The sequence below is a fragment of the Netta rufina genome, assembly GCF_964035555.1.
Source record: "Netta rufina genome assembly, chromosome: 8".
Taxonomy (NCBI): Eukaryota; Metazoa; Chordata; class Aves; order Anseriformes; family Anatidae; genus Netta; species Netta rufina.
In genome coordinates, this window is record NC_140131.1 from 20,707,253 (window position 1) to 20,734,145 (window position 26,893).

General features: G+C 45.1%; 1 protein-coding gene across 2 annotated transcripts; it reads left to right on the forward strand.

The window, feature by feature from the left end:
* The first annotated feature begins 209 nt into the window (after positions 1–209).
* FAM20B (FAM20B glycosaminoglycan xylosylkinase) lies at positions 210–26,071 on the forward strand. Of its 2 annotated transcripts, none has more exons than XM_084290803.1 (8): positions 210–259; positions 7,624–8,153; positions 10,825–10,911; positions 13,240–13,349; positions 15,574–15,745; positions 18,257–18,448; positions 20,581–20,640; positions 22,379–26,071. In XM_084290803.1, the coding sequence occupies exons 2-8, from the start codon at positions 7,777–7,779 to the stop codon at positions 22,608–22,610; spliced, it is 1,230 nt and encodes a 409-aa protein (XP_084146929.1). In that variant the 5' UTR covers positions 210–259; positions 7,624–7,776; the 3' UTR covers positions 22,611–26,071. The 2 variants fall into 2 exon arrangements, with proteins under 2 accessions (XP_084146929.1, XP_084146930.1); XM_084290804.1 differs by lacking the exon at positions 210–259 and adding an exon at positions 621–716.
* Positions 26,072–26,893: the final 822 nt, after the last annotated feature.

Consider the following 26,893-nt stretch of genomic DNA (forward strand, 5'->3'; position numbering starts at 1 on the left):
CCGCTGCCATTGGCGGAGGGCGGAGCGGGCAGCCCTCCGCCGGCCTATCAACGGCCGCGCCGCCTCCGCTCGGCCAAGCCGTCGGCGGGCGGCCGATTGGGCGGCGGGCCGCGCGCGGGAGGCGGGGCGGCCGCCTATTGGCGGCGGGGCGGGGCCGGGCCGGCGGGCGGCACCATGTTGGGGGGCCGGCGGGGGGGGAGGGGGCCGCGGCGGCGGCGGCGGCGGTGGCGGCGGGCATGGAGCGGGGCCGCCGGGAGGGGTGAGTGCGGCCGGGGCTGGGCCGGGAGGGGAGGGGCCCTGAGGAGCCCTGAGGGGCCGCTGCCTGCGTGGCTCGGCGGCACCTGGGGACGGGGGGGCCGTTAGGGCCGTTACAGCCGTTACAGCCGTTACGGCCGTTGGGCCCCCCGCGGGCGGCCCCAGCTGAGGCGCGGTGCGGGCCCGGTGCCGCCGCCCCGCCTCGGGCCCCTCCGGGCAGGGCAGGGCAGGGCAGGGCAGGGCTGGGCCGGGCCGGGCCGGGCAGGGCGCATCGCCTCGCCTCGCCCTGCCGGGAGGCAGCGCCGCCCCTCGCTGCCCGCCTCGGCCGCTCGGTGCCGGCTGCCTCTTCCTCACCGGGGCAGAACCGGGCTGGCCCAGGCGAGCAGGCAGCTGTGGAGCCAGCGCCGCAGCCCCGCTGCCAGCTTCCAGCCAGCGCGTGTAAACGGCCCCGGTGCTCCCAGGTGCGTCTGAAATGAGCCGGCGGCTCCAAAAGCTTCCCAGAGAAAAGTGCGGTTATATAAACTTTGTTTCCATACAAACCCTGCTTGAAGGGAAGTTTTTCTGCGAGGAGGATTGATGCAGCCTCGTTTCCTGTGGCCTTGCTTGCCACGTCCTACCGCGGCAATTCGTGCCTACCTGCCCCCAGTCCCCTGCGGAGCCCCCCTCTCCCCAGGACTGCTCCCCGTGTCCCCGCCTGCCCCCTCCTCATTGCACAGCCAGCTCCGTCTAGGGGTGGGCAGTGTTTGCCAAGTGGCCGGCCAGCTGCTGGACAGCTCGAGGAGATGCCCTGGGTTGCCCTTGGCTCCTTGAGTTTTCTGTCCTCTACCTGTTGGGTGTTTCCATAAAGCTCGAGGAGGTGATCCTCTGAGAAACGTGGCAGAAATTTAGGCGATGGGTTCTCAAGTTGCTAAGGAACATAGTGCGAGCGAGGTAGACAGGTGAAGAAAATGATTTTGTTTCTCTCAGTACAGGAATATCTCAGGCAGTCACTGGTGTTCACAGCTACAGGCGTGGATAACATGGGTTAAAGTGCTCGTGATCTTTCTTACTTTATCTATAATCTCTTGGTCATGCAGAGATGCAGTTGTGCACGGAAAATTCAAGCATAGGCTGTCACTAAGATTTTGCCTATAGGTAGTGTGGGTTTTAACAGAAAAAGCAGGCAAGTAAATGCACACGAAGCCTTGTGCACTGGGTTACTAAACTAGTCCACAAAGCAGCGTACAGAGAGTAGAAGTGACAGAATGAGTCTGATGGATCTACGCAAAGCTCTGTGGGAGCCAGGCTGTGAAGACTGAAATATCGAGGCTTATGCAGGGAGAGAAAGCAGGAGCTGTGAGGGAGCTGGCCAGAGAGGGGAGGGGAGGAAGACTGATCGATCTGGTGAGGCTGAAGTAGGCTTTGGGAAGAGGAAAATGTCACTGCTCTCTACGCCGTTTCTTCAAAGGCATTTTCTGAGACATATTGGAGAACTTTTGAAGACCTTTTCATAGGAGATCCTAAAGGGCATAGGTGTGGTTAGGAAGAAAAAACATGAGTATAAATAAAAGTTAGAGCATACTTAACCATATTTATATCAGGTTGTCATTGCTTGAACTATGATTTCTTGTGTCCTAGCGCTGACAGAGCAAACTTTTGCCCCCACTCAGACCTTTTCTGTCAATTGGAGCTCAACAAAATCAGTTTGTGTTGCATGCGAGTCTTTTTGAGATGGCAGCTCAGCTGGTCCTCTGCTAATGTTGTGGGCTGCTGACAGTAACAGGTTTTGCTGCTGTTTGTAGCAGGCAAGTTTCATGCTGCTTTTTGACCTGGGAGTAAAGTGCTGTGCTGTTGGTACTTGGTGCCAGGGGGCGTGCTTTCATTCAGGTGCTTGTCCGCACAGTGACCCCACCGTGATATTTAGACGATGCTGGTGTTTGGGTATTGATTTGGGAGATGAGTTACTTGCTGAGAATACAGACCTGGCTGTAACGAGAGACAAAACTGATCAGGAAATAGCCTGACAAGATGGTGAAAATCAAAAAACTTTTTGGGGGCAAACCCAGCAGTTGACCGCACTGTGGAAAAGCTGGCATGGTTGTTTATTTCTGTTTTATTTTCCTAGCTGTTCAGAAGTACGGTAAGATGGCAGAGAGGGAGGTGTTTTTTTCCCTGTCTTTTTGTGATGTGGAAGTAGAGTTTGGGTGATGAAGTGACAAACTCTTTGGGTTCTGTTTTCTGTTCAGTAATGGTAGCTGGAGATTGTGCTAAGCAGAATCTCAAAGAAAATAGTACTGAAACCTCACCACTGTTAGAGTTGACCTGGGCTTGGTAAGGGATCAGTGTGGCTGCCCTATATGGGGAGAAGGGTGTGGGTTCTGGGGTTGTAGGTATTGGGGTTGCTCCGTTGGGTTGTTCACTCTGGTTGGAGGCTTAAAAATTGTTTGGCTTCTAGGAACTTTGGCTGTTCCTTCCCTGGTGCTTTTTTGTTTCAAGAACATCTAGCATCATTTCATACGCCTGCTGCTCCTGTGGCCGTGATGTAGAACTGACTGGCTACTCGGCCCCTTTGCTCCTTGGCAAAGTGGGAGCATCCTTGCCTTGTCCTCTCACCCCTTTCCATTTCTGGAACTATTTCCTTTCTGAGTCTCCTTCGAGCTTATTGCTGTCCCTTATTTTGTCATTGTCCTGGGCTCTTTCTGTCCTGTGCTCTGTGGAGTTCTACTCTTACCCTATTTCCCCCTTTAACATTTTTTTTTCTTAGTTGTTATTTCATTTATTTCTGTGGCCACCCTTTCCACCTCTGTCCTTGTTTCAGGACCAGCTTCATCCTTCCTGAGCTTTCATAATCCTCCTTGCCAATCCATCGTGACAAACGCTTGTGCTTTGCTTTGGAAAGAAATTAAATTGTCCTTTTGGAAGAAATTAATTTCTTTCAAAACCGCATCAATATTTTCTTACAGCACCCGGGTGCTGTCACTCTTAACCGCCTTGAATTTGAAACAATAAAGCTGAAGTTCTTGCTCTCCGTGGTGAACTTCTTCGCGCAGGGATTGATTTTTGTTGGCTCGCTCTGTGCAGCAGCGAGCATAATGCTGGCACCTCCCGGGTACCGTGCAGGCTCTGCAGCTCGTGTGTGAAATCGATTGCGTAGCAACCTCAGGGGGGTGGTATTTGGGGGGGGGAAAGCAGCTGAGGGACTCACCTTGGCAGCTGTCAGCGAGGAGTGGGATGGGGCTCAGGTGGGATGTAAGGAGTGGTTGTATGACGTGGGGAGAGGCGTTTGCTGAGGACTGGTCATTCAGTTATGGGAATTACCGAAACGTCTTAGAGCAAATACTGAATTTCTTTTGCTGACTTCTGTCTCCATTGTTGGAGGCCTTCAGCCAAAATTCGTTTCAGAGCTGTCACAAAGAATAGGCTAAGTAAATGGCCTTTGATTTAAGTGGTGGCTCCGAGTTGTATCCTTCCCTCTCCCCCTGCCCCGAAGTACCCCTGGAGAAACTTAGCATTCCTGAAACGCAGTGTAGGAAAGTGGGTGCCCAGCTTGAGCTCCCAAGATAAGAAACGTTTCTGTCCAGTGCTTTAGGCAGCCAACCCTGGCTGTCAGGCTTTCTAAAGATGTGTGTGTATGCATCTCTCATAATAAGGAGTAATCCTCCTGAAAGAAGCCGTGTTCTTCTGTGGGACTTCTGACAGACTTGGATGGATTTTAGAAATGAATGAAAGCAGATCCCAACAACCGCAGTGTTCAAAATGATAGAATTACTAGTTATAAAGAAATAAATTATGATCAGAGGGAACAGTTGTAGCTTGATCTGCCGTCCTTTCTTAGATTTAAGAATATTATCATTATTTTGGGCTCTATTGGGAAGATTTTTTTCTTTATTTCTAAAACATAGGGCTCTCGGGTCAGCTACATCTTCCTCGTCTGTGCCTCTCGTTGTCATGCTTGCAGTATGCAAATTGACATGCTGTGCGGAGAAATGCGGGCTGCCTACACAGAGCTGAGATGAACAATAATCTGTGTTAATTACCGTATAAACGTCTGGTTTGTTGTCTTTCACTGTTGGTACAAGTGCTTGTTTTCCAGTAGATTAAAGTTAGTACCTCATGGTTACCTCAGGACCACAGTGCTCAGTTAAAGCCTTCTTTCACCCTATTCACTACCCTTTAGAGGGTTTTTATGTTGCTGCAAGTGCTTGCTCTTAACGTTAACCCCCTTGTTCGCGTTTCACTTTTAACTCATTGCTGTGAGACTTTCACTTTCTTCCCTGCCTCTGTTGACAGGCCTTATAGAAAGTATTTAAGAGGCAAAATGTGTAGCTTGGGAAAGGCCAAACTGCACAGAGCTGTCACCTAAAGGAGGGCAAAAAAAATAATCCGGTGGTAAACTGGGCAAAGAGCCACCCTCTCGCAGCTTTGGAGGCTGTCACCTGTACGTTGGCTTGTGCTCAGCTTGGTGGCTCTGCTGGAAAAGGTCACTGTGAAAATAAGAGCTGACAGCTGGTCACAGCATTTCCTCGTCCCTGTTGGTGGGCTTTTTGTAACGGGGTTGCTAACGGATGGCTCAGCCGCTCACCTTTGTTGTGCTGGGGTTTCGGCTGCACGTTAGGCTGCCAGCAGCACTGGGCATGGATGGAGCACGGGACCACCCTGCGGGTGGCGGTGCTGACAGCAGTGCCGTTCCCTACCGAGGACGGCTCTGTCACCGCTTACTGCCTCATCTCCTGTTAGGGGAGCTCTCTTTGAGAGCTGCTTTCCTTGGGTTGGCTTAAAACTGGCAGAAGGAGGCGGTCGGTGGTTAGATGGGTGTGCAGCCTGGCTCACCGAACTGCCTCGCAGTATGAAAGCTGGCAGTGACACACGGGGAGCTGGGGGAGCCCCACCGCTGGCAGGGAGGGTGGGGCTGCCTACTGCAAATTTGTTTAAGGTGCATGAAGTCATTCTTGGGCTCGCGTGTGGTTTTATACCGGTATCCTTACACCGTGGCAAGCCTGCTTCTGCGCTGATGACTTGCTCAAAGTCAAAGGGTGCACCTCAGCGTCTGGCACAGCCTCCGTCTTCAGTGGAGGTGCAGCCCTGCAGTGCGTGCAGGTCCTCAGCACCTTTGCACCCATTAAGACCTGTGTGAGCAGGGCACGATGTCCATGCAGGTGCTTCAGCACGGCTTCTTCAGCCGGCTGTCATCCGTGTCTGGTTGGCAGCTCGTGGTCTCGCTGTCCTTTGGTTGCTGTTGGTAAATGAACTTAGCCTGCATGGCTTGTTTTTCCAGTGACATGATTAATAATGACTGGTTTATACGCTTATTGTTAAATCGCATGAGAAAGCTTTTCTATATTAGTCCTACCACGGCTCAGGGTGCCATTTGGGGTTTGCATGATTAGCATAGCTTGGGCAAAGAGAAATCTCTCTTGGCTCTGGGTGCTCCTCAGAGATGTGCCATAGTGTCTGTTTCCACTTGGTTTTTAACTACTGTTGTTGATAGTGTGGAGATAATTCCTGTCCTCATAACTGAAATAAAGTTGTTTAACTCAGTGTTATGTTGTCCTTACATGGTAAAACTTTACAGGCAAAGACTTGTTGAGGGGTGGGGCACGTCTTGCAGCCCAAGGTAAATATAGAAGCACATGTGGCTTTAACTGTGTTTTGGGTGATGTTTCTGGGACTACGGTGTCGTGGTTCCGCTCGAGTGGGCAGCCGAGCTCCACCACAGCCGCTCTCTCACTCCCCCTCCTCAAAGAGGAATGGGGAGAAAATATGTGAAAAGGGCTCAAGGATTGAGATAAGGACGAGAAAATCACGCAATAATTATTGTAACGGGCAAAACAGACTCGGCATAAGGAGATAGTAAGATTTATTGCCTACAACTAACAAGCGAGAGAAGTGAGAAAACAAAGGAAAAAAAAACAAAAGCACCTTCCCCCCATCCACCCTCTTCCACCTCCTCCCCCCGAGCGGCGCAGGGGAACGGGGAATGGGGGTTATGGTCAGTCTACAGCACTTCTTCTCTGCCGCTCCTTCTCGGTCACTCTCGTCCCCTGTGCTGTGGGGTCCCACCCACGGGATGCAGTCCTTGATGAACTGATCCGGCGTGGGCTTCCCACAGGCAGCAGCTCTTCCAGAACTGCTCCAGATATGGGTCCGTACCACGGGGTCCATCCCTCAGGAGAAAACTGCTCCAACCTGGCTCCCCTACGGGCAGCAGCTCCTGCCAGATCACCTGCTCCTGCGTGGGCTCCTCTCCACGGGCTACAGGTCCGGCCCAGAATCTGCTCCGGCAGGGGTCTTCCACAGGCGGCAGCCTCCATCGGTGCAGGGCCACCTGCTCCACCGTGGTCTCCTCCACGGGCTGCAGCGTGGAACCCTGCTCCACCGTGGTACTCCATGGGCTGCAGGGGGACATCCTGCTTCACCATGGTCCTCACCACAGGCCGCAGGGGACTTCTGCTCCGGCGCCTGGAGCACCTCTCCCCCTCCTTCTACACTGACCTTGGCGCAAGGCTGTTCCTCGCTCCTCTCACTCTCCCGGCTGCTGTGTGGCGCAGTGTTTTTTCCCTGTCTTAAATATGCTCTCACAGAGGCGCAAAACAACATCGCTTATTGGCTCGGATCTGGAAAACAATGGGGCCCTTCCCAAACATGGGGCAGCTTCTAGATCTTTCTCACAGAAACCACCCCTATGGCTCCCTGCTACCAAAACCTTGCCACGTAAACCCACTACATACGGTGCTAGCGTTTTGTGTTTTTTCCTGTTAATTTGTTGTTGAGGTTACAGACACTTTATGTATTTTTTGTGGTTACTGGTTTTACAGTTGACTGCCTGAGATGCAGAGTTAACCACAAGAAAGTGAAGATGTCACTTTTTTTTTTTTTTTTTTTTTTTGAGAATGGAGAAAAGAGGAGTAAATTACAGTGGTTGCAAATGAAATGCAATAAATTAAGTCCTTACAGCTTCAGGAACTAGGCAGTGAAACTGTTCTAGCTGCTTTATTAGTGTTAGAGAATCTAACCTGGGACACCTCTCTTCAGCGGCGAACCTCTAGGAGACTGGAGGTCCTGGGTTCTTGTATTAATGGAGTTTGTGAAATTGGAGCCATTGACTTACACTATAATTCTCTGCAGAAGTCTCACCCGTTGTAGTTGCAGCTAGCAACATACGCTGTTGTGATTTTGGCTTCGTAGAGATTTTATCAGGCAATTTCCCCTTTCTTGTAGATTGCTTAAAGGCTACGGGGAGGCAGCAAAACACGTGGTTTAACTGAAACGCGTGGGCTTTAGGATACCAGTGTAGATAATCCAGACTTAATGTTCCAAGAACAGACTTGATTTTTCGGCTTGGTGGGATCTGTGGGAAGACAATTAAGTTTGTATTTTGTTTCCTTTTAGGAGTACCAGAAGATGCTTCAGTGGCCATCTCTCTCTTACAATGCAAGTTATGAATGAATTCATTAACTAACATCCCGCTCCTCACCCTGCTCTCCGATAGACTTCCTGGAACTCTTGGAAGCAAGAGTCAGGGGAGAAGGGTTGCAAGTCACCATGAAGCTGAAGCAGCGAGTCGTGCTCCTGGCCATCCTCCTTGTCATCTTCATCTTCACTAAAGTTTTCCTCATTGACAACTTGGACACCTCAGCTGCCAACCGGGAGGACCAGCGCGCCTTCCACCGCATGATGGCGAGCCTGCGCGTAGAGCTGGACCCCCGCCTCGACCACACGTTGCAGTCCCCCTGGGAGATTGCAGCCCAGTGGGTGGTGCCCCGGGAGGTGTATCCCGAGGAGACGCCCGAGCTAGGGGCTGTTATGCACGCCATGTCGACGAAGAAGATAATAAAAGCTGACGTGGGATACAAAGGGACCCAGCTGAAAGCTTTGCTAATACTTGAAGGAGGACAGAAGGTTGTCTTCAAACCCAAGAGGTAAATATTGCCTTCAGTGACTGGGTTAATAACAGCTTTATGTATTTCTTTGTCTCCACGTTGTCGCATTAACCCAAGTTACAAATTTGCACACAAACGGAAAGGTCATTCTGTTATTTGTGAGACAATACAGAGCCTTGCTGGTCCCCTGGTAACACTAGGTTGCTGTGCCAGCTGTCTGTCAGGCTGTACGGCTTGGTGCTTGCACCAGCCTTGCTGCAGGTTAAAAGAATAATCACTGTGTTCAGTCCTCAGGGAGTGTTGGTTAAATCAACGTGTTTCTTAGCAGTATCTTCGCGATTCTGGAAGTGCCTGTTCTGGCAGCATGGAGACGAGTCTTGCCTACTCTTTCTCAATTAAAACTGCCAGGAGAAAATGCAGTTCAAAAATAGGGAAGGAGGGAAAGCTCACAGTGCTCTTAGAAGTAGATCTGGATGTCTGGTGTAGCTACATATAGGCTGTAAAAACGGCTTGGTAGGTCAGAACGAAAACTCGTTTATCTCTTGTCTGGCAGTAGCAAGTACTGGAGGAGCAAAGTAAGAATGAGCAGGTAGGGATGTTTCCTTGGTAAGGCCTGTTTACAGTGATCTGAAGGGAAATTTGATGTGATTGGACATCTATGAAATCTTGAGCACATCTATAAAACTTTTTGAACTGTTTGCCTTTAGGGGAAAAGAAAGTAGGATAAAAAGATGTAAAAAGCTGTTTTTGTGGGAGCACAATGCAAATGTAAAGTGTTGTCCTCCCAGAATGAGTACATCTCTCTCCAAAGGATGCTGGACTGAGAAATTATGAAGTTTTTCTGACATGTTAACGAGTGATTAGAGGATGAGGAAAAACATCTGCCCTCCACTTCCTGAACTTGCACTCCTGTTTCTGTATGATCTGTTACTGGCCTGGCTGGAGCTTCGCTGTGGGGCCAGGCAGCATTTAACTGTGTGAACCTTTCACACAGGAGCATTGGTGGTATGGCAGGCAGCTCATCCAATATGTGTCATAACAAGTTGTGGCACTTCCATAGCGCTTTCTGTTCAAGTGAGTGCTGTAAAGAGGTTCACCAAGCACCACGTTACGCTCCAATGTCCGTGCAGGCAATCCCTGACTATGCTCCATCAAGGACATGTGCTGCTGGGAATGTTTATAGGAGTGCTAGACAGTTTATAGGAGTGCCAGACAGTATGGCTGCAGCTGTCTGTTTGTGACTGCTGACTAGCTAGATGTGGAGGTAGAGTCTTTTTCTGTCATTGCAGGAGAGTCTGCTTAACTTTCAGCTTTTGACCTGAAAGGTGTATGAAAGCTGCTGTATTAAACAACCTTTTTGAGAGAGCTCACTGGCTGGAAAAAAATGGATTCTCTTGATTTGCCACCTTTGCTCTGGGAGGTGCTAGATGCCTATTGTGCATGGAAGCAAGAAGTTGATTGTGTTTTACTGATCAGTTTTAGCTCTGCAGCTTTCAAAAGGTGACCCTGCTTTCAAAAGCCTGCTGTAAGTACATGCAGAAGACCTGACTCTGAAGCTGTGTTCTTTTGGTAGCTGTCTAATTTCAGAATTACTCAAAATCTAGCTTAAGATAATATGCTTAATGGTTGCTACCATTGTATGCCAGTGGGTTAGGTGAAATAAAGTACTTGTTTGGAGCTAAATTCAAATTTGGCATCTGTCAAATCTTCCTTCCAAAAACTACATAGCATCCAGCACTGGTTAGTGCTTTCTTGAGCTGCCCTGCAGAGACTAACTGGTACTCAGACTGGTGAAATGTTGTCTGGCCCCAGAGATTTTCTCTGAACAGGTTTAAAACATCAAAGTAGAGCCCTGTGGCTTCACGTACGCTACTGCTGCTTCTGCTTGAACCCCAAGTCTGTTGAAAAATCATCCAGTTTACACAATTAGATTTATAGATGGAAATGAGAAAATAGGTAATCTAATTTGGCCTTGCTTTGTGTGTTGCATTTCACTCATTTTCTCAGTATCTATAGTGGTGCTTTACACTTCTTAAGCAGTATCTAGACCTGATTCAGATGTCATGAACATCTGAAGTTTTTATTTGCCTCCACTATTTAATTAATATCTATTAAAAAAAAAAAAAAAAGCCCGACACTTCACCGTGGTATGCTGCTGCTGTTGTTGTAATGAGTGTCAATTTTTTACTTCTTGCTGTTGTGTCTTTTCTTCGCCAAAAGAAAGGGACTTTGTGTCTGTTATTCTCAGATTCACGCTTGCTGATCTTCTAACTACAAAAGATTGCATTTGACATTTCTGCCACAATATCAGATTGTATTTTCTTGTTAATCTACAATCTATTCTAACCCCCGAATCATTTGTAGAGTTGCTGCTTTTCAGTATAAATAGGCCCCTGTTCTGTAGCTGGGTCTGTGTTCTTTGTTCTTAGATGTGACTTGGCATATGGTTGAATTCGAACTCATTAGTTTGAACGGGCCCTGCTTCCCAGGCTCTTGAGACCACTGTAATTTTTTGACCTTGCCTCCTTATTTACTACTTCAGTAGTCTGTACACCATTTAATCTCACTAATTTCTCCCTCTCCCATAAGCAATCATTTTGAAAGTGACCCAGAGACCATTTAGCTTAGCAGTTATTGTACTTGTTTCTCTGAACAGCAAAACTGATGGAAATCCTGCCTGAATCACTTTTTTGATTTACTTCCATTACAGATATGCCAGGGATTATGTAGTAGAAGGAGAACCATATGCTGGCTATGACAGACACAACGCAGAAGTGGCAGCCTTTCACTTGGATAGGTATGCAACTATTGGACTACGTGGTTTTATTGTCTCTGGTAAACTCTTTCTCAGAGTGGGAGGAAAAGGAGTCCCTTGAATAAAGCATCTCACATGTGAGATGTTTCTGACCTGCCAATATGTCACATTGAAGCCAAAAGTAAAAGTGATGTTTTTAATTTTTTGTGAAACTGCATTGCAAAGATCCGGCTAGCTTCTACCATTAAGGATTTTTGTGAGATACTTGGAAAGGAGAATAAGCACTGAAACCGCTGTAATAACATATTCGGAAGGAAGAGTGAGCCAAATTTTGTGCGAGAGTCTGAACTGCCAAATGTGATAGATTAATGTCCACTATGCTAAAAGTAAAGGTTAATGTCTAGACTTACAGTTCTAAATATGAATCGGTGCACCCTGGAGGAAAAGCAGCTATTTATCTATTAATTGTGTTCATGGGTATTGAGGTTGTGCTGTGGACCTGAGCTGGAGGTGAAATTACCAGGGAAAAAAAAAGAATCCAAAGTTACAGTAGATACGAAGAACAGGATGGAAAATACCGAACACTGAGTATCGATAGTTGTGAAATGTGGGTTAGAGATGCAGTTTCATCTTGAGTAATTGAGTGTAGTCTTGGTCTCCTCATTATAAGAGGATGACGTGGGCACCTTGCAGAAGACTTCTGAAGACATTTAAAGATGTTAATTCTTAGATGAAGAGATGTAAATCCCTGTTCAAGGCGATAGGTAGGGACAAATAATACGGCGATTTACTTAAATTTAGTTTTAGTCTTCCCTTCTTGGTACATAAATAAGAGGCTCTTCACTGTGAGTAAATTTGTAGGGGGTTAAAGGTATGTTTGCTAATCCTAGGTCATCTGTGGAACTCATTGCACAGGTGATGGAAATTGGTTTGGTGATAACTAGTTGCATAATTCCCATCACAGTTGGTGCAGTCGTCAGGCAGTGGGCCAAAACCTGTGTGTGTGTTAAGACAAAAAAATTGTAGATGGAGCCAGATGTCTGTTACTCGTGTGTTTTCCAGAAAAATACAGACTGCAGTTTCCTTGAAAAAGCTGAGACCAAACGTTGTAAGACAGCAATTCAAAGCCCCATCCCAGTGTCCAACCCCTTCCTTCTCTTTCTTCCTTGTTATCTCTTTGGCTTTTTTTTGGGGGGCCTTTTCCTCTCTTTTTGTATATGTACCTCTATATTCTTCAAGAACATCTAGCAAAAACTACTTGCCCATATAACATACATGTACATTTGTTTTAATCGTGACCGTTGCATATTTTGGCCCAGAGTCGTCTTGTTTCAAGAATGACCCAGATCATACTGTGTTTACCACCGGTAGGGAGGTTGTGCTACCCCAAATACTGGACTTTCAGCTGTGGGCCTGAAACTACAGGGACAGGTGTTCTGGATATGATTTCTGCATTTATCTATTTGTAACGCCTGCATTTTCTCAAACTGTGCATATCTGGACTGGCTGTGAGCTTTGTTTTCTTGCATACATGGTTTGTTCGGGTAGACATTTTATGGAGCCTTTCCTGAGAATTATTTTATACTTATGGGACCTGCTTGTTAAATAATGAAAAAAATTAAACAACCTTGTAGCTATTAAGGAATGACTCTGCCAGTATTGCTGAGGAATGGAGGTTGTCCCTTCAAAAAAGGGACCGAGAGTCCAAGATGCAAGGACTACCAAATGGGTATCAAGTGTACATTAAGATAGTTGGGTCTGTGGAAGACATGAGAGTAGCACCTGGATCTCGATTGCAAGTCTGATGATTATTTGTCCCACCTTTTTTTTCCAGGCACTTCTCAGACATGTGGTTTTATTCTACCGTTCTAAACTCCTAGATTGTTTACTTTCAAGCGCGATTGAATTGGGCTTATGCATAACATTTTATCAGATTGTAATTTCCACAAATTAGGAATGATCTTCCCAGGTGACCAGCCCAGAGGCCATATGGTTTCTGCTTGAGTCTGTTCACAAGATGTGATAGATACTTCTGGCATCAGGTCTGATTTCTCAGAGTTGGAACATGATTCATCCTGTGTTGCTCTGCTGCAAATAGTCTAATAAAGGAGTGCCACTGATGGCCTGTAAAGCAACTGAACACCCAGACACTTCAGAAAGAGGGGTTTATTTACTTGGCCTTGGAGAAGTGAGGAGGTTGCTGCAGCATTCCAACTTTATTCCCTGGTCTCAAATCATCTTGATTTCACACAGTGGCACAGAGACAGTGTATTGTTAGGTTATTTTTAATTTAAAACTGCTGCCTGTGTTGCTAATTCTCATCCCTCCTCTTGTCATTTTGTTTGTTTGCATGTTTTTACCCCAAATCAGAATTCTGGGTTTCCGACGAGCTCCGCTGGTGGTTGGCCGGTTTGTGAATCTACGTACAGAGATCAAACCAGTTGCCACAGAGCAGCTTCTGGGCACCTTCATGACTGTAGGTAAGTAGATTCCATGGATTGTGCAGCCCAGTAAAGAAAAATCTTTTTAATGGAAAAAAAAGAGCTGTGGGAATCTAACACAGTTAGAGAACAGTTAAGTATCAGACAGGAAGCTGGTAAGCCTCTTTCTGTGCCAAGAGAGATCCTAACGCTTGTATAACCCCAGCTGGTGGGGGAGGAGGACTGCTTTCTCCAAGTGATTTTTCATCTGTAATTTCTCTGTTCCAAAATGCTGCTGTTACAGATGAGTGGTTTTTTTTTTTTTTGAGTAAAAATTGTATTTCTTTTGTCACAGGCTGTTAGAAATGTTTGTTACTAGGCCTGAAAGGAAAAGAATGGAGTTGTGTTTAATGCTGACACGGGTTATTTGGGATAATTTATAGAGCTGGTGCATTGGTTGGTGTTCAGTGGTGTTTGTGCCACGTCAGTCTGCTAAGCATCCATAACTGTGTCAGAACTTCCTTATGTTGTTTGCAGTCACAATGCTCGAAAGGGGACCGAATAGGAATTCCTAATGTGAGCTCCTACAAGGTGGTCATTAAGCACCAACAGGGGACTCAGCCTGCACCCTTAAATCCTTCAGGCTTTTTATAAAATACCTGATAACCACTCTTTTTTTATATAAATAAATAAATAAAATTAGAGATGATTCTTTCTTCAGAATTTAGAGATGATTCTTCATTACAGCTGATCTGTGTGATGTATGTGTCTGTATTTATTTCTGTATTACAAACACTGCTGGTAATCTCACCTTCTAAGCTTGCTTAATGCTTTCAATTATAAGGTTGAACTTTCAGAAGTGAGTAGCTTTGCCTTGCCAAACTTCTTGCATTTAGATTGGGTGTCTGCTGCAGGCAGACTTTACTTTTTCTCATTTCAGCCAAAGTAACTAAGCAGTTTTCTAGCACAAATGCTGACTTGAAAAGTACGGCTCCAAAAATTTTTCATTGCCTCCCCTTAGGTTCCTTGGAACCCCTTGTTCTACAGAGCATAAACCAAATACATGGTCAGAACTGTGACAATTGCACTGGGGGGGAATCTCTTGTCAACCCAAATTTGATTCTTCTTCTGAAGTTTTGAAGGAAAGATCGTTCATGAATGCTCAGTACAGATTTGCTAGAGCTCTGGCTAGAATCTCAGATGCTAGACTTACTGTAAGCCATTCATAGGAAGCGAGGCTTGCAGGGTTGTCCATGCAAATTGAGATCTGGTGGGCTGCAAGTTTGGTACTGTAAGTGATCATCTGCTTGATGTCCTCCAGCTGTCCAAATGGGATGCTAAGAGCACAAGAGCCAGTTCTGGATGGGGGACTGCAAAGGAGTGCTGGCTGATGTGATGCGGATGATTGCGATGAGAGATTGGGACCCACCGTGTAAGGATGGAAAGTGAGAAGCACATGTTGGTGTCTGGGGAGGATGTTGGATGTAGAGCTGGAGGAAAAAGGACGGGGAATAAGAGGTGTCGCAAGGAAGTGAGACATGGTTGAAGAATGTTTTGGAAGAACATCTGTGGGAATGGAACGGGAATTGACTTGGCAGGGGTCAGGCAAAGGCAGGTTAGGAGGATGTGGCAGAAAAGGTTAAGCTAAAGAAGTTAATCCAGACTACAAAGATTATTTTACCCTACAGGCTACATAGTACTTAACAGACTAAAGGCTGCTGGGCTTCATCATTTCTCTTCTGTCAGAAGACACCGGTGAAACTTCTGACAGAGCTGCATTCCTGGGTCCTAAGAATGTTGGCTTGTTTCTCCTGCTGGGTCAGCTCAAGTAGCTGAATTGTGTGGCAAGTCTTACGGCTCCAACTTTGTGTTCTCCTTAATCTTTTTTTCAGTTGTCTCTTCACAGTCAACTTTTTCAAAAAAGTATGAAATCTGACCAGCGTGTTAAACAAGCAGTGCTAAGGTTGCAGAGTCGAGGTCCAGAGGATTAGGAAGGGATCACAAAAAACTTGGAGATAGTGCAGTGTTGTTTTTCATGCTGAGAGATAATACAGCAGAAAATATAAATACTCTCACCTTGAAGTATTAGTCTTTAATGTTGTTTTGAATGAATGGAGGATGTCTGTCTAATCCCTTTTGAGCCTTCCTCTCTCAGAGAGAGGAAGCATGAGGTCAAGTGCAGTGAAATGCTGTTGCAGGGAAGGCTCTGCTGCAGCAGCATGCTCCTGAGTTTCAGTTGTCATCCCTCAAATTAAGTTCTACTCTGTTTTTATTTCTTTTTAAGGGAATAATACTTGCTTCTATGGAAAGTGCTACTATTGTCGGGAAACAGAACCAGCTTGTGCAGATGGGGACATCATGGAGGGGTCAGTGACTCTGTGGCTACCAGATGTCTGGCCTCTTCAGAAGCATCGGCACCCTTGGGGTAGGACTTACCGTGAAGGCAAACTTGCCAGGTATGAGATCGTGACAGGGTTAATCTTTGTACATGATAATCTGTACTAGAATTGTCCTCGCAGTACAGTGGCTAATTTAAAGGAACAAGTCTTCTCTAAACCCAGAGTTTGCCAACAGCTTTCTTGATATAACAGTAGAAGTCAAAAAGTCTAGTGTGTGATTTAAGTGAAAATGAGCAAGAAAGAAATCTTCATTGTTTTCAACAATACTAAGGGCTGTCCTCCTTTTTCTTGCCTGGTACATTAACTCCACCATAAAGTCACTCCAAACTCTGAAAATGCAAGATTCCTGTGCTGCTAAACCTCCTTTTGATACCATCGGTGCTTGGGGACCACGCATCTGAAGAATGCTTTTGTAGGAGGGTACACGTGGGATCTAGGGTCTTGTACAAAGACGTAGCATGTCAGAATGTTTGGGTTGAAGATGTCTTTGTCATGACCAGAGCAAATGGTTTGGACCTTAGTAATTTTTTCCAAATTTGTATCCTGGACAAGTGATTAGAAAGAGATTTTTAGTCTTTGATCTAAGATTTCCGTTGATTTCCAGTAATGTAGTCGTTCTTAGTTTCATCCAAAAGCTTCATTGAATTATTTTAGAGCATTAAATGTATAGCTTGATTTTTGAGCAGCAGACGTTATCTCCTTTTCAGCAGGTCAGAAACAGCTGAATTTAGAACATGGTCAGTGTTCTAAAAAAAATCAAACTGACTGAATTTTGTGGAGGTGTGTTCTTTTTTTTTTTTTTGAAGGACTGTTTTTCATTGTACACTGCCTGCTTATGTAGGAGTTTACCCTGATACCTACGCTGACTTGATTGACATACATTGTATTTTAAACTTATGCTCAGATGGGATTGCATGGTCCTGTTTTGTACCTTAGTGTGTTGCACTTCTGACTTCTATGGCATCAGGAGAATTAAAAGGTCTAGATGCCTTGCTCTCCTTTTTCTGTGTCAGATAATCATGGAAAAATAACTGTAGGCATTTTCCTCCCAGTCTCGCTACTTCTACTCTGCCCTGAGTTGGCCTTTAGAACATAAATCATCTAGTGTCATTAGTCTACGTAATTTTTAATGGAAATGTGATAGATAAAATTCCTCACCTTTGAAGTCTTAGGCTAATATGATATTAAGGATCAGAAATAAATGTCAGAGAAAGATCTGTCTTGAAAGACTGAATGAAAAATGAGAAGAGCACATAGTATATCTGAAAAATTGTTCCAAGAATATTAAGTACTGATCTAAAGTAAAATAAGAGAAAGAAAAACAGTAGAGGGAGAGAGAGATATAGCATAAAGGAAGTGTATCAAGTATGAGGAAGAGCACATTCTGAGACTTCTGCCTTGTGGGTTCGTGCTCTAAGTTAAATGCAGGTTTGACCTGGATGCAAAAGAAAGGGGAAACTAGAGATTTGTTAACCAAAACACTGAGAAGATAAAATTTTGCCATTCTGATTTGGATAACTGGAGGAAAGATGGGATATTGGAGCTCGGAGTCCAGATCTCTAGAAGATGAGGTGGGGCATGTGACAGTTCTAGTAGTTAAGTTCTTATCTTTTCTCTGCTTTTATTACTGTGTGTGATTTTGAGCATATCAGTGAGTTTCTCCAGCTTTTATTTCCTCTATTTCTCTTTCCAATTCACAGATGGTTTAAGGCATTTCCAAGTTAACTGCTATTTTGCAGAGGATTGTTTCAGTCCTTACATGGAAGATGTTATAGAAGTACTTGTTATTTAAGTAGACAGATGGAAAGGATATACGCCAAAGATCTGGCTGATTTGGTGGTGGTGGTGAATAGCTTTGAAAACTGTAAAGAAGAAAATGAGAAAAATTTAAAATCCTAGCTTTGGAGAATTGAGACATGACATCTATGTTGTAAGACTGCAGGTACATGCATAGGCTATGTGTATAAGAAGAGGAAAGAAAAGAGAAGCTTGAAATCTTGCCAGTGGAGAAGAAGGTGAGAGACTCCAAAAGGAAAATGGGGAGGAAAGAAGCAACTGTGAGTGGAAGAGAATGAACACGTGGGGCACTTAGGCCAGTGGAAGACATTAGTAACCACAATGAGGTTATTTACAGTAGGCAGAAAAAAAGGATCAGAGGGTTGCTGGAAAGCAAGACTGGTGGCAGCTGATCAAGGCAGTAGAAATAGACATGATACTCAAAGTCCTTAGTTAGAAAATGAGGGGAGAAGAGTCACAATGGACATCTTGCAGTGAGGCAGCCCAACCACGGCTGCCTCGTGAGCAGGAATTAAGCAAACTCTGACCTTCTCTGCTGGAAGATGGTGTGTAACCTTGTACTAAAACTATAGCTCCATACCCTAGGGTGTTAATACAGGTTTTACTCTTCTAATAAAACATTTTTGTCTAGCTCTTTCTTTTTTATAGAGCCTTGATTGCTGCATTTAACTTTTCTTTAAGCACTGATAGTTGAGTAGAGGGACTGCTTTAAGTACTTGTGGTGTGAGTGTTCCTTGAAGATTTGGTTTGGTTTCTCTTGGTGGCTTGCAGGTGGGAGTATGATGAAAGCTATTGTGATGCTGTGAAGAAGACTTCACCTTACGACTCGGGTCCCCGTCTGCTTGATATCATTGACACCGCAATATTTGACTATTTGATTGGGAACGCCGACCGGCATCACTACGAGAGTTTTCAGGATGATGAAGGAGCCAGTATGCTCATCCTTCTGGATAACGCCAAAAGGTGAGGCAAAGGGAAATCCTGGTGGCCAGGCCTTGGGAGGGATGAGGGCACGCATTATCTGCTCTGTCTCTGTTTTCTTTCTTTCTGTCACTTACTTTTCCATTAGTACATTTTTGCTAAAAATCCAAAGCTTTCCCTCTTATTAGGAATTACTCACCAAACATTAGGGGCTTTCAAGGGCTGTTGTACTTCCTCCGTGGTCTAGATACATAGCTGTGCCTGCTTTGGGCTAAGTCTTCATCAAAGTAAAGAAACTTCCAAATTAGGCCAATACAATTTGTTTATCAAAAGCAGCTTTTAAAGGTTTGTCTCTCCTACCACAGATCTGCCCCAGAGTTGTACTCATTTAAGTGGTAGAAGATGATAAATTTCTAGGATTTACTATCTCCTAGCGAGTATTAGTGAGTGTCATAGTACAAGTAGATACCTTCAAGATGTCATTCTGAATGATTTGGCATTCTGTGCCTTCTGGATGTGTCTACTACAGCAATAAAAGTATAAAAGTTTAAAGTAGAGAGAGAATTGATGGTAAGAGCAAAATACGACAATGTGAGTGTACTAGGTGCTTACTGCTGGGATCCACCAGCCACTGAAGTCTGGTAATATCTGTGATAGATGAGGAAAAAACATAGAAGTGTGATAAGGCGATGAGTAATGCTATTTTTTGCAGAACCACGCACTTGAAAATACTTAAGGGACTTTGTAAATAATTTTAGATGGAAAACAGTAAATATTGTCACAAAAAAAATGAAACACATAGTAACTGGCAGGAACTGATGAGAAGTCCTTTTTGAGGTCAACTTTTGTTGTCAGATGAGGCAATTGCGGACAAAAGGACTGACTGGGTGAAGAACTCACTGAGAGCAGCCCTGCAGAGAAGGACTTGGAGGTTGTGGTAGAATAAAAAAGCTCGACGTGAGCCAGCAGGGTGTGCTTGCAGCCCAGAAGGGCAACTGTGTCCTGGGCTGCATCACCAGAGGGGTGGGCAGCAGGGGAAGGAGGGGATTGTCCTCCCTCTACTCCGCCGTGGTGAGGCTCCACCTGGAGCCCTCTGTCTGGGTCTGGGGCCCTCAGCACCAGAAGGATGTGGAGCTGTTAGAGGGGGTCCAGAGGAAGCCATAAGGATGATCAGAGGCTGGAGCACCTCTCCTATGAAGAAAGGCTGAGAGAGCTGGGTCTATTCAGCCTGAAGAAGAGAGGGCTCCAGGGTGACCTCATTGCAGCTTCTTAGTACTTAGAGGGGGCTTATCAAAAAGATGGAGAGTGACTTTTTGCTCAGGCAGACAAAGACAGGACAAGGAGCAACAGACTTAAACTAAAAGAGGGGAGATTTAAATTACATGTTAGGAGGAAATTCTTCACTCAGAGGGTGGTGAGGCACTGCAACAGGTTGCCCAGAGAAGTTGTGGATGTCCTGGAGGTGTTCAAGGCCAGGTTAGATGAGGCCCTGAGCAACCTGATGTAGTGGGTGGTGTCCCTGCCTATGGCAGGGGGTTGGAACTGGGTGATCCTTGAGGTCCCTTTCATCACAAGCCATTCTATGATTTTACAAAAACTGGCAAAAAAAAAAAAAAAAAAAAAAAAAAAAAAAAAAGACATGTATGTAGTTGAAGGCTAAAATACTATGAAATTCTTTTGGCAGGCCTCCCTTAGAAAGTGTGATCATGAAGCGTTAAGCTTGATCACCTTGTATATTGAACCGTTGATCTAAACTTGGACATCTAAAATACTATAGGGCTAATGTTTCATTCATTCCCTGTCCAGCTGTGTCAGAAAGGCAAGACTCATGCTCTGTGTCCAGAATACCAATTATTGCTTTCCCCCCCTTTGCAAGATGAGCCCAATTTCCTAACTCCTCTGAAGTTTGTTTCCAAGGTGCCTTGGTCTGATAAAGAACTAGGTATGCTGGTGTTGCTTCCATTTATCTGGTACATTAACTGATGCTGTTGAGAGTTATATCTGTAATTGGTCATGGCCTGTTTATGTTTTAATTTAAATGATTTAAGCTCTTGGAGCATTAAATTGCTTAGTATTGATTTTTGAATTCTTTACAAGTCTGTTGATGATGAGAACAACATTAAGTGTTCAACTGCTTCACTTTTTTTTTTTTTTTTTTTAATTTTGCTTTTCAGCTTTGGAAACCCTGCCCTGGATGAAAGAAGCATTCTAGCTCCTCTTTATCAGTGCTGCATGTAAGTGAAATTCAGGGATGCTGTTCACTCTGCTTATGAAATTTCTGTTCTTAGATTTGCGATGCAATTAAGTTTGAAGCCTTCTGGCAACCTGAAAATACTCACTCAGGTACACAGTACTTTCTTTTTTTGAAGTACTGTGTGTGTTTGATGTACTGTCAGTGCTCAAGAAGCTCAGAAATACATTTTTATTAAGGTAGTAAATCAGATGGTAGACTAGAGGAAGTAGTCTCACCTCCAGGTCACTGGTCAAATCTATTCTGAGTCAGTATGACAGGTACTTTGCATCTGCAGCTGTCTCCATCCAGCTCCTGCTGAATAAAAGTTCACATCACGGTTTGAGTTCTCCCTGACAGAAGCTAAGGACTCTACGTGTCTGGCAACTTAACTACCTCCATTTCCAAGTGTTCCTTCTCAACTGGACTATAGCACTGCTCAGGGTGTGGCTTTCAAAGAGAGGTTTGTAGTTTTTTGCAGGATTTGGTTTTCATTTTGGCCTTGTGAGCTGTGGTTTTTGCTCATTTTATTTTTATTGCCTGCAAGCTGTTGATTTCTGTTTTCTATGGCCCCTTTCTCACCAGGACCTTGCTACTTCTCATTAACAAGTAAATACAAATGCCAGGAAGAAAAGTACTGATAAATCTATTTCCTGCATCTGTTACTTCAAGATAACATAAACTCCTTTAAACCTTCCAAAATAAGCATCTAGATGAGAGTTCCTTGAGCCTGTCCTTGGAGGGTTCTGACTCATGAACTCCTCAGCCTGGAAAAAAGCCTGGGAAACCTGGGAACTCTGAAGAAAGTCTGAGTTCTTGCCCCCCTGCTTGCTCCAAGCAAGGCTCTATGTATGCTACAGTACACCTGACCTACATTTTGCAACATTTTTGCAGAATCCACATGGAGAACAATTAAATTAATTGATTTTTAATTTCTTTAGTTTTCCTGTATTAATTTTGAATGCATTTTTAATTTCCTGTTTTGTGAGGATCTTTTGGAGTCTTCCTCATCTACATTCTCCCAAATGTTAACCAGAAGAGATGTTTATGTAATGGACTTTGCAGTTCTCTGCTTTTCAGATATCCTTTCTTTCTTATATGAAGTGTGCCTTTTCTTTCAGGCACACTTCATATAAGAAGTCATAAGTTTCAACTATTGGTTTATTACAATACTTGCTTTCATTGCTTGTTTCTCTTGCTTTCATTGCTTGTTTCTTTGGAGGCCCTCAAAAGCAAGGAGTTTAGTGGTTCTAAAACACAAACATTGGAGGGCAAATCCCAAGAGACTTCACAGAAAAGACTACTTGGATATGCTAACATGACAAAGTTAATGGCAATTGAAGCAGAAAGATCACTGACATGTTCACTTTCTGTGGAAGTTCAGTTGAGTGACTTGTGTCTGTTGTGATTAGCTGTTGGTCAGTTACACTCTTCCTGAGGTAAGGTGAGTTCTGTTTTTGCATTAACAGACAGTTTATTTTCTTTCTGTTCTGAACTTTGTTCAGAATGCCTCAGGGCTAAAGAAGTTCCTTGCTAGGAGCTGAAAGTGTTTCTATATAACATAAGAATTATGCTGTGGTTATAACTGGTCCCCATCTCTCCCCAAACCATTTTTGTGATAAACTCCTTTTGATTTAGATAAAGTCACGATGTTACAGGCTCCTTCCAGAGGCTGGCTTTTGGCATTGCTGACGGGACTTTAGCCGAGTGGTGGTATGATGATGTTTGTTTTTCTTCTGCAGCATCCGGGTTTCTACCTGGAACAGACTCAATTACCTGAAGAATGGAGTACTGAAGTCTGCCTTAAAAACTGCCATGTCGCATGACCCCATCTCACCAGTGCTTTCTGACCCTCATCTGGATGCCCTAGACCAGCGGCTTCTCAGCATTCTGGCTACAGTGAAGCAGTGCACAGACCAGTTTGGGCCAGATGTTGTGCTGGTGGAAGACAGGATGACACTGTCTCATTTGTAATTGTAGTGGAACGCAGATGAAACTCTTTTTTTAAAAAAACAAAACAAAACAAAAAAAAGCGATAGAAAAACAGCACAATCAGTTCTGACAGGCTGTGGCCACGATGGACTGAAATGAACAGGAAGCTTCCGAGCCAGAGAAACAGAGGTGACGCTGGCTTTTACCGTGGGCTGACAGCAGTGAGAGGTGGGAAGTTTGAGCCTCGGATGGCTCAGTACCTGTAGTGGCATCTCGGCCATCGCGGTGTGTCCATTGCCGGCAGTGGACGTTGCACTGGATGAAAATGGCTCCTGGTGTTGGTGGAAGCGCGTGGAATACAGACACTAATTTGTGGACTGGTTCTAGAGGGGTGAAACAGAGGTGAACAGTACGGTCCTCTCCCCTTCTCTTCCCCACATACGGTTGTGTGAGTTTTGCCTGATTCAGGGTTGTATGTAATCAGCTGTGAGCTGGTTAGGCATTTTACTGCTTCTTTAGAGAATGAGGAAGTGGTGAATAAAATAATTACTAGACTGAAGAGTTGCGCCCCCACCCTGGGGGGTGGGATGTTCTTCTGAATGCCATTAGGGGTGGGAGAGGGGACCTCTGCTGCTCAGCTGCCCTCTCCTCAATAAAAATCTGAGAAAGGGGGCTGCCTCACTTGTGATAAAGGTTCAGTGTTATCGCTGAAGTCCTATCAAAGATTTATCCACAGGGTTGAAGATTTAAAGGAGGACAGGGTGGTTATATAGCACTTGATAGTTAAGGGGTTAAAGTAAGTTTCCACATGTCCTGTCACTGTTTTCTGTTAGTAGGGAACCTGGTCTGAGTTGAGGAACTCTCTTTGCAGTCCTGTGTCTGTGTTAACCAAATTTTTGTTATGTTGTAGCTGAAGAGGAGGACAGAATCTGTCCTTGGAAATAGGTTCCATTTAGCGAGGTCCTGCTGCTTACTGTATGCCCCTTTTAATTTGGAGAATCTGGAGGTGTTGCTGGACTTCCCCAGTAACCAACAGCCGTGGACAAGGCCCTGAAGAGAGTGGAGAGAACCCTGAGCTGTGCTCTTTCCTCGTCATCTCCCACAGAGAGAGCTTCATGCTGCTTGATGCTGCAGTCACAGCTCAGTGCTGCCGTTGTGTGGAATGCCAGCAGTTTTTCAGTCCGACCTTCTACCTGGCCTGTCTTGCGGCTGAGCTCTGAAGCTGTGAGCGTTTCCAGTAAGTTTTTCTGCCTTGCTGCTTCCTGCAACCCCCACTGGGATGCTCTGATGGATCTGGGTGTTCATCCTGGTGTCTTCTCTCCTAATGGTTTCGCCATAAGGCGAGGAAATGTCTGTGCAAGTTGGCCTTTTGGGGTGACCTCACAGCACTCATCTGTGCTAATCCTGTCATACTTCAGCACTGCATCAGTCTGTACTGCAGACAAGCTTGTGGCCATGAAACTTGTCACATTCGTGGTAGGTCTGAATCTGTCTCCAGAAGGGGAAGCACTTTCTTCAGCAGGTTTCCAAATTTAAAGAGTTTACATCAATTTTCAGTTCACACAGTATGGTCCTTATAAGTAAGGGAACATATCGCTTCCCAAAGTGGTTATATCTTATTGAACTTGTGAGCCAGAGCAGCAAAACGTCAGTTTAAGCCCTTTTCCTTGACGTGTCTGTCAAAATCTTTCCACCTCTGCAGCAGTGTGGCAGGCAGACGAAATGAAGAGCTGTTTACTGGTGCTTGCAGCTGCTGCCATACCTGATCAAAGAGGTGTGAGTGAAAGAGGTTATTTTAAAATGTAGTTTTATTTCGTTGATGTCTTTTTGTCATTTTCTGAGCAGAATATCTTGAAAGTAGAATGCAGCTGTTCTCCTGAAATGGGCTTCTGTGTTCTTCTAGACGTCTTTTGGACTTGGCTACATCACAGATTCTCTCCACAGTCAGGACTGGAGCCAGAGTTATTTATTGGTGTTGCTAGTCAGGACCAATGTACAGACAGCTTTTTGGACACTGGTGTTAAACTGGTGCCTCTGTGGCTGTACTGGATAATATAACAGAAGCTTAAGAAGCCCTGGTCCTTTGTGCGTTTAGCCCGTGTGGATGGTGCCTGGTGGGTGCCCTTAGTGCAGCACCGAGTGCCCTGGGCTGACACATCGTGTAGCCTGCAGCCACATCTCACTGGCTGGGGGGTGCTGTGAGTAGCAGGAGGTGAGTGAATGCTTCTGTTCTGAAGCAGAATAGGTCCACACTAAGCCATTTTGGCATAAACTTGTTTCCCAAAAAGTTCAAGGTGATTTACGTGAGAGGGGAGACTGAAGCACATGAGAGTGGCTTGAAGTATTTTTTTTTTTTTTTCTCTGAGCAAAATCATGAGCACTTAATATTTTGGGAAGGCTCTGTGGAAATTTGAAGATCAGATTTGTATTTCAGCACTGCTGATGATTCACATTTGACTCAGTAACAAATTCTAAAAAACCCTCTGTCTTTATGAAATGAAATTCATGTTCAAGGCTTATGCTTTGCTTGTTTATGGGCTTCTAAGCTGAACCTTGCAGTCAGATCCGATCTGGGGATAAGTTTTCCTTCAGTATGAATGTCAAAGAATTAAAGTACTGTACTGGTTTAGTTGTAAACAAAGGGCATGAAGTCAAACATCATCATTTAGGAGGAAGCAGGAAATAGGTGCTTTTTTCCTTCTTTTTTTTTGTTTTTATTTTGGTCATATTGACTCTTGTGGTCACTGGAGCTTGGTGTCCTGCAGCAGGAAAAAAGAATCAATTCCTCTCTTACCCAGAATCAGGAAGATCCAATTTTGGCATTGTAATCACTGGTGTTTTGGCAGAGATCGTTGTTTCGCTTTAATATGGAACCCTGAGAAATTTCAAGTGAGTCGTAACCATTGCAAAGGAAATAAGAAGCAACATCCAGATGCAAAACGGAGTCTGCTTGAACCTCTAAAAAATGTTTGTGAGGCAGGTGCTATGCTGTCTGTTGATGAGGTTTTCATGACACTTCTAATTCTTGTTCACTGTGCACACTGTAATTCGCTGGCTCCAGATGTTACAAAATGGTTATGTTGCGGATATTAGTAATATCAGAGCGCTTGAAGCACAGAAATCAAGAACTAATTAAAAAGAGAGCATCATCAGCCATCTGCTATTTATCTCCTCCTTCCAAAGGCAGCAGTCGGGCTGGAGGAAACACTGAAATCAGCTCCTCTTCCAGCAGCTAATGAACTGGAGTGTGTCTTGCCAAACAAACTTCAACTGCAAAATAATAATTTATTAAGAAGGTAATTTATTTGCTGCGGCAGCTGGAGCAAGATGCTTGAAACAGACACCCCTGTTGGAGCTGTCAGAGGATTGCCCCTGGGAGCAGCTGCACAAATGGAGGTTGCTAATAAGAAAACGGAATGCAATCATGACTTTCTACTTGTATCCCCCAGGGTCAAATCCCACATAAAGCAACATGGTGTGAATAAAGATTTTAATAAAGCAACGCTGATGGATTGTTTAAGTTTCTCTCCATGCCTTCCCCCTCTCCCCATTTCCTACATTTGAATGTTTGAATCATTTTGCTACTGGTGTTTCCCAGTTATTCCTTCACTGGTGCTTACCGATGGCATTTATTCCAGGGATGTATTTATTTTCAAGAATGGGATCAAATGCGCAGCTTGGTTGCGAGAGCTTTGCTGGTGAGGCAGGATGTGTTCAAGAAGAGTGTACCAAAGTGATGTTAAACAAAACACAGCCAGGCTTAAATGGTCTCCAGAGAGCAAATCTATTTGGCTTTGTAGCGTGCATCCCTGGGCCCTGCATCTGCCAAACACCTAGGCTGATTTCTTGCTTGTGTCCCAGTAGGCTGGCTCGTTGTACGGTGTATTCACTTGGCAAAAGGTATGTATAGAAACTGGCAAGTGTTTGTGGTTGGCTTTTCTAAGCTTTTATTGAAGCCTTATTACGAGACGTGGCAAATAAACAGCCATCAAAGACCTGTTCCCACAGAGCACGGGGATCTCATCTTGCTGGATCAGAGCTTGTTTTTGCAATAACCTGCTGCACTGAGCTTTTCAGAGGTCGAGGTGACGCTCGCAGCTCTGAACGTCAGGCATCTGGAAGCAAAGGAAGCCGCTGGGAGCTGGCTGCGGCCTTGAGATGACTTCGGGACGAGCTGCCGGCCTCGTGTGGCTCCTGGGGACCGGCACACCGTGAAACCACCGAGTCACCGTGCTCATGGAAACGTGGGAACGCTCTGACCTGGCCTGCACCATCAGAATGGTGTCGGTACGTGGCCAGGAGCTTCTGCTTTTTCTTAAACTGAT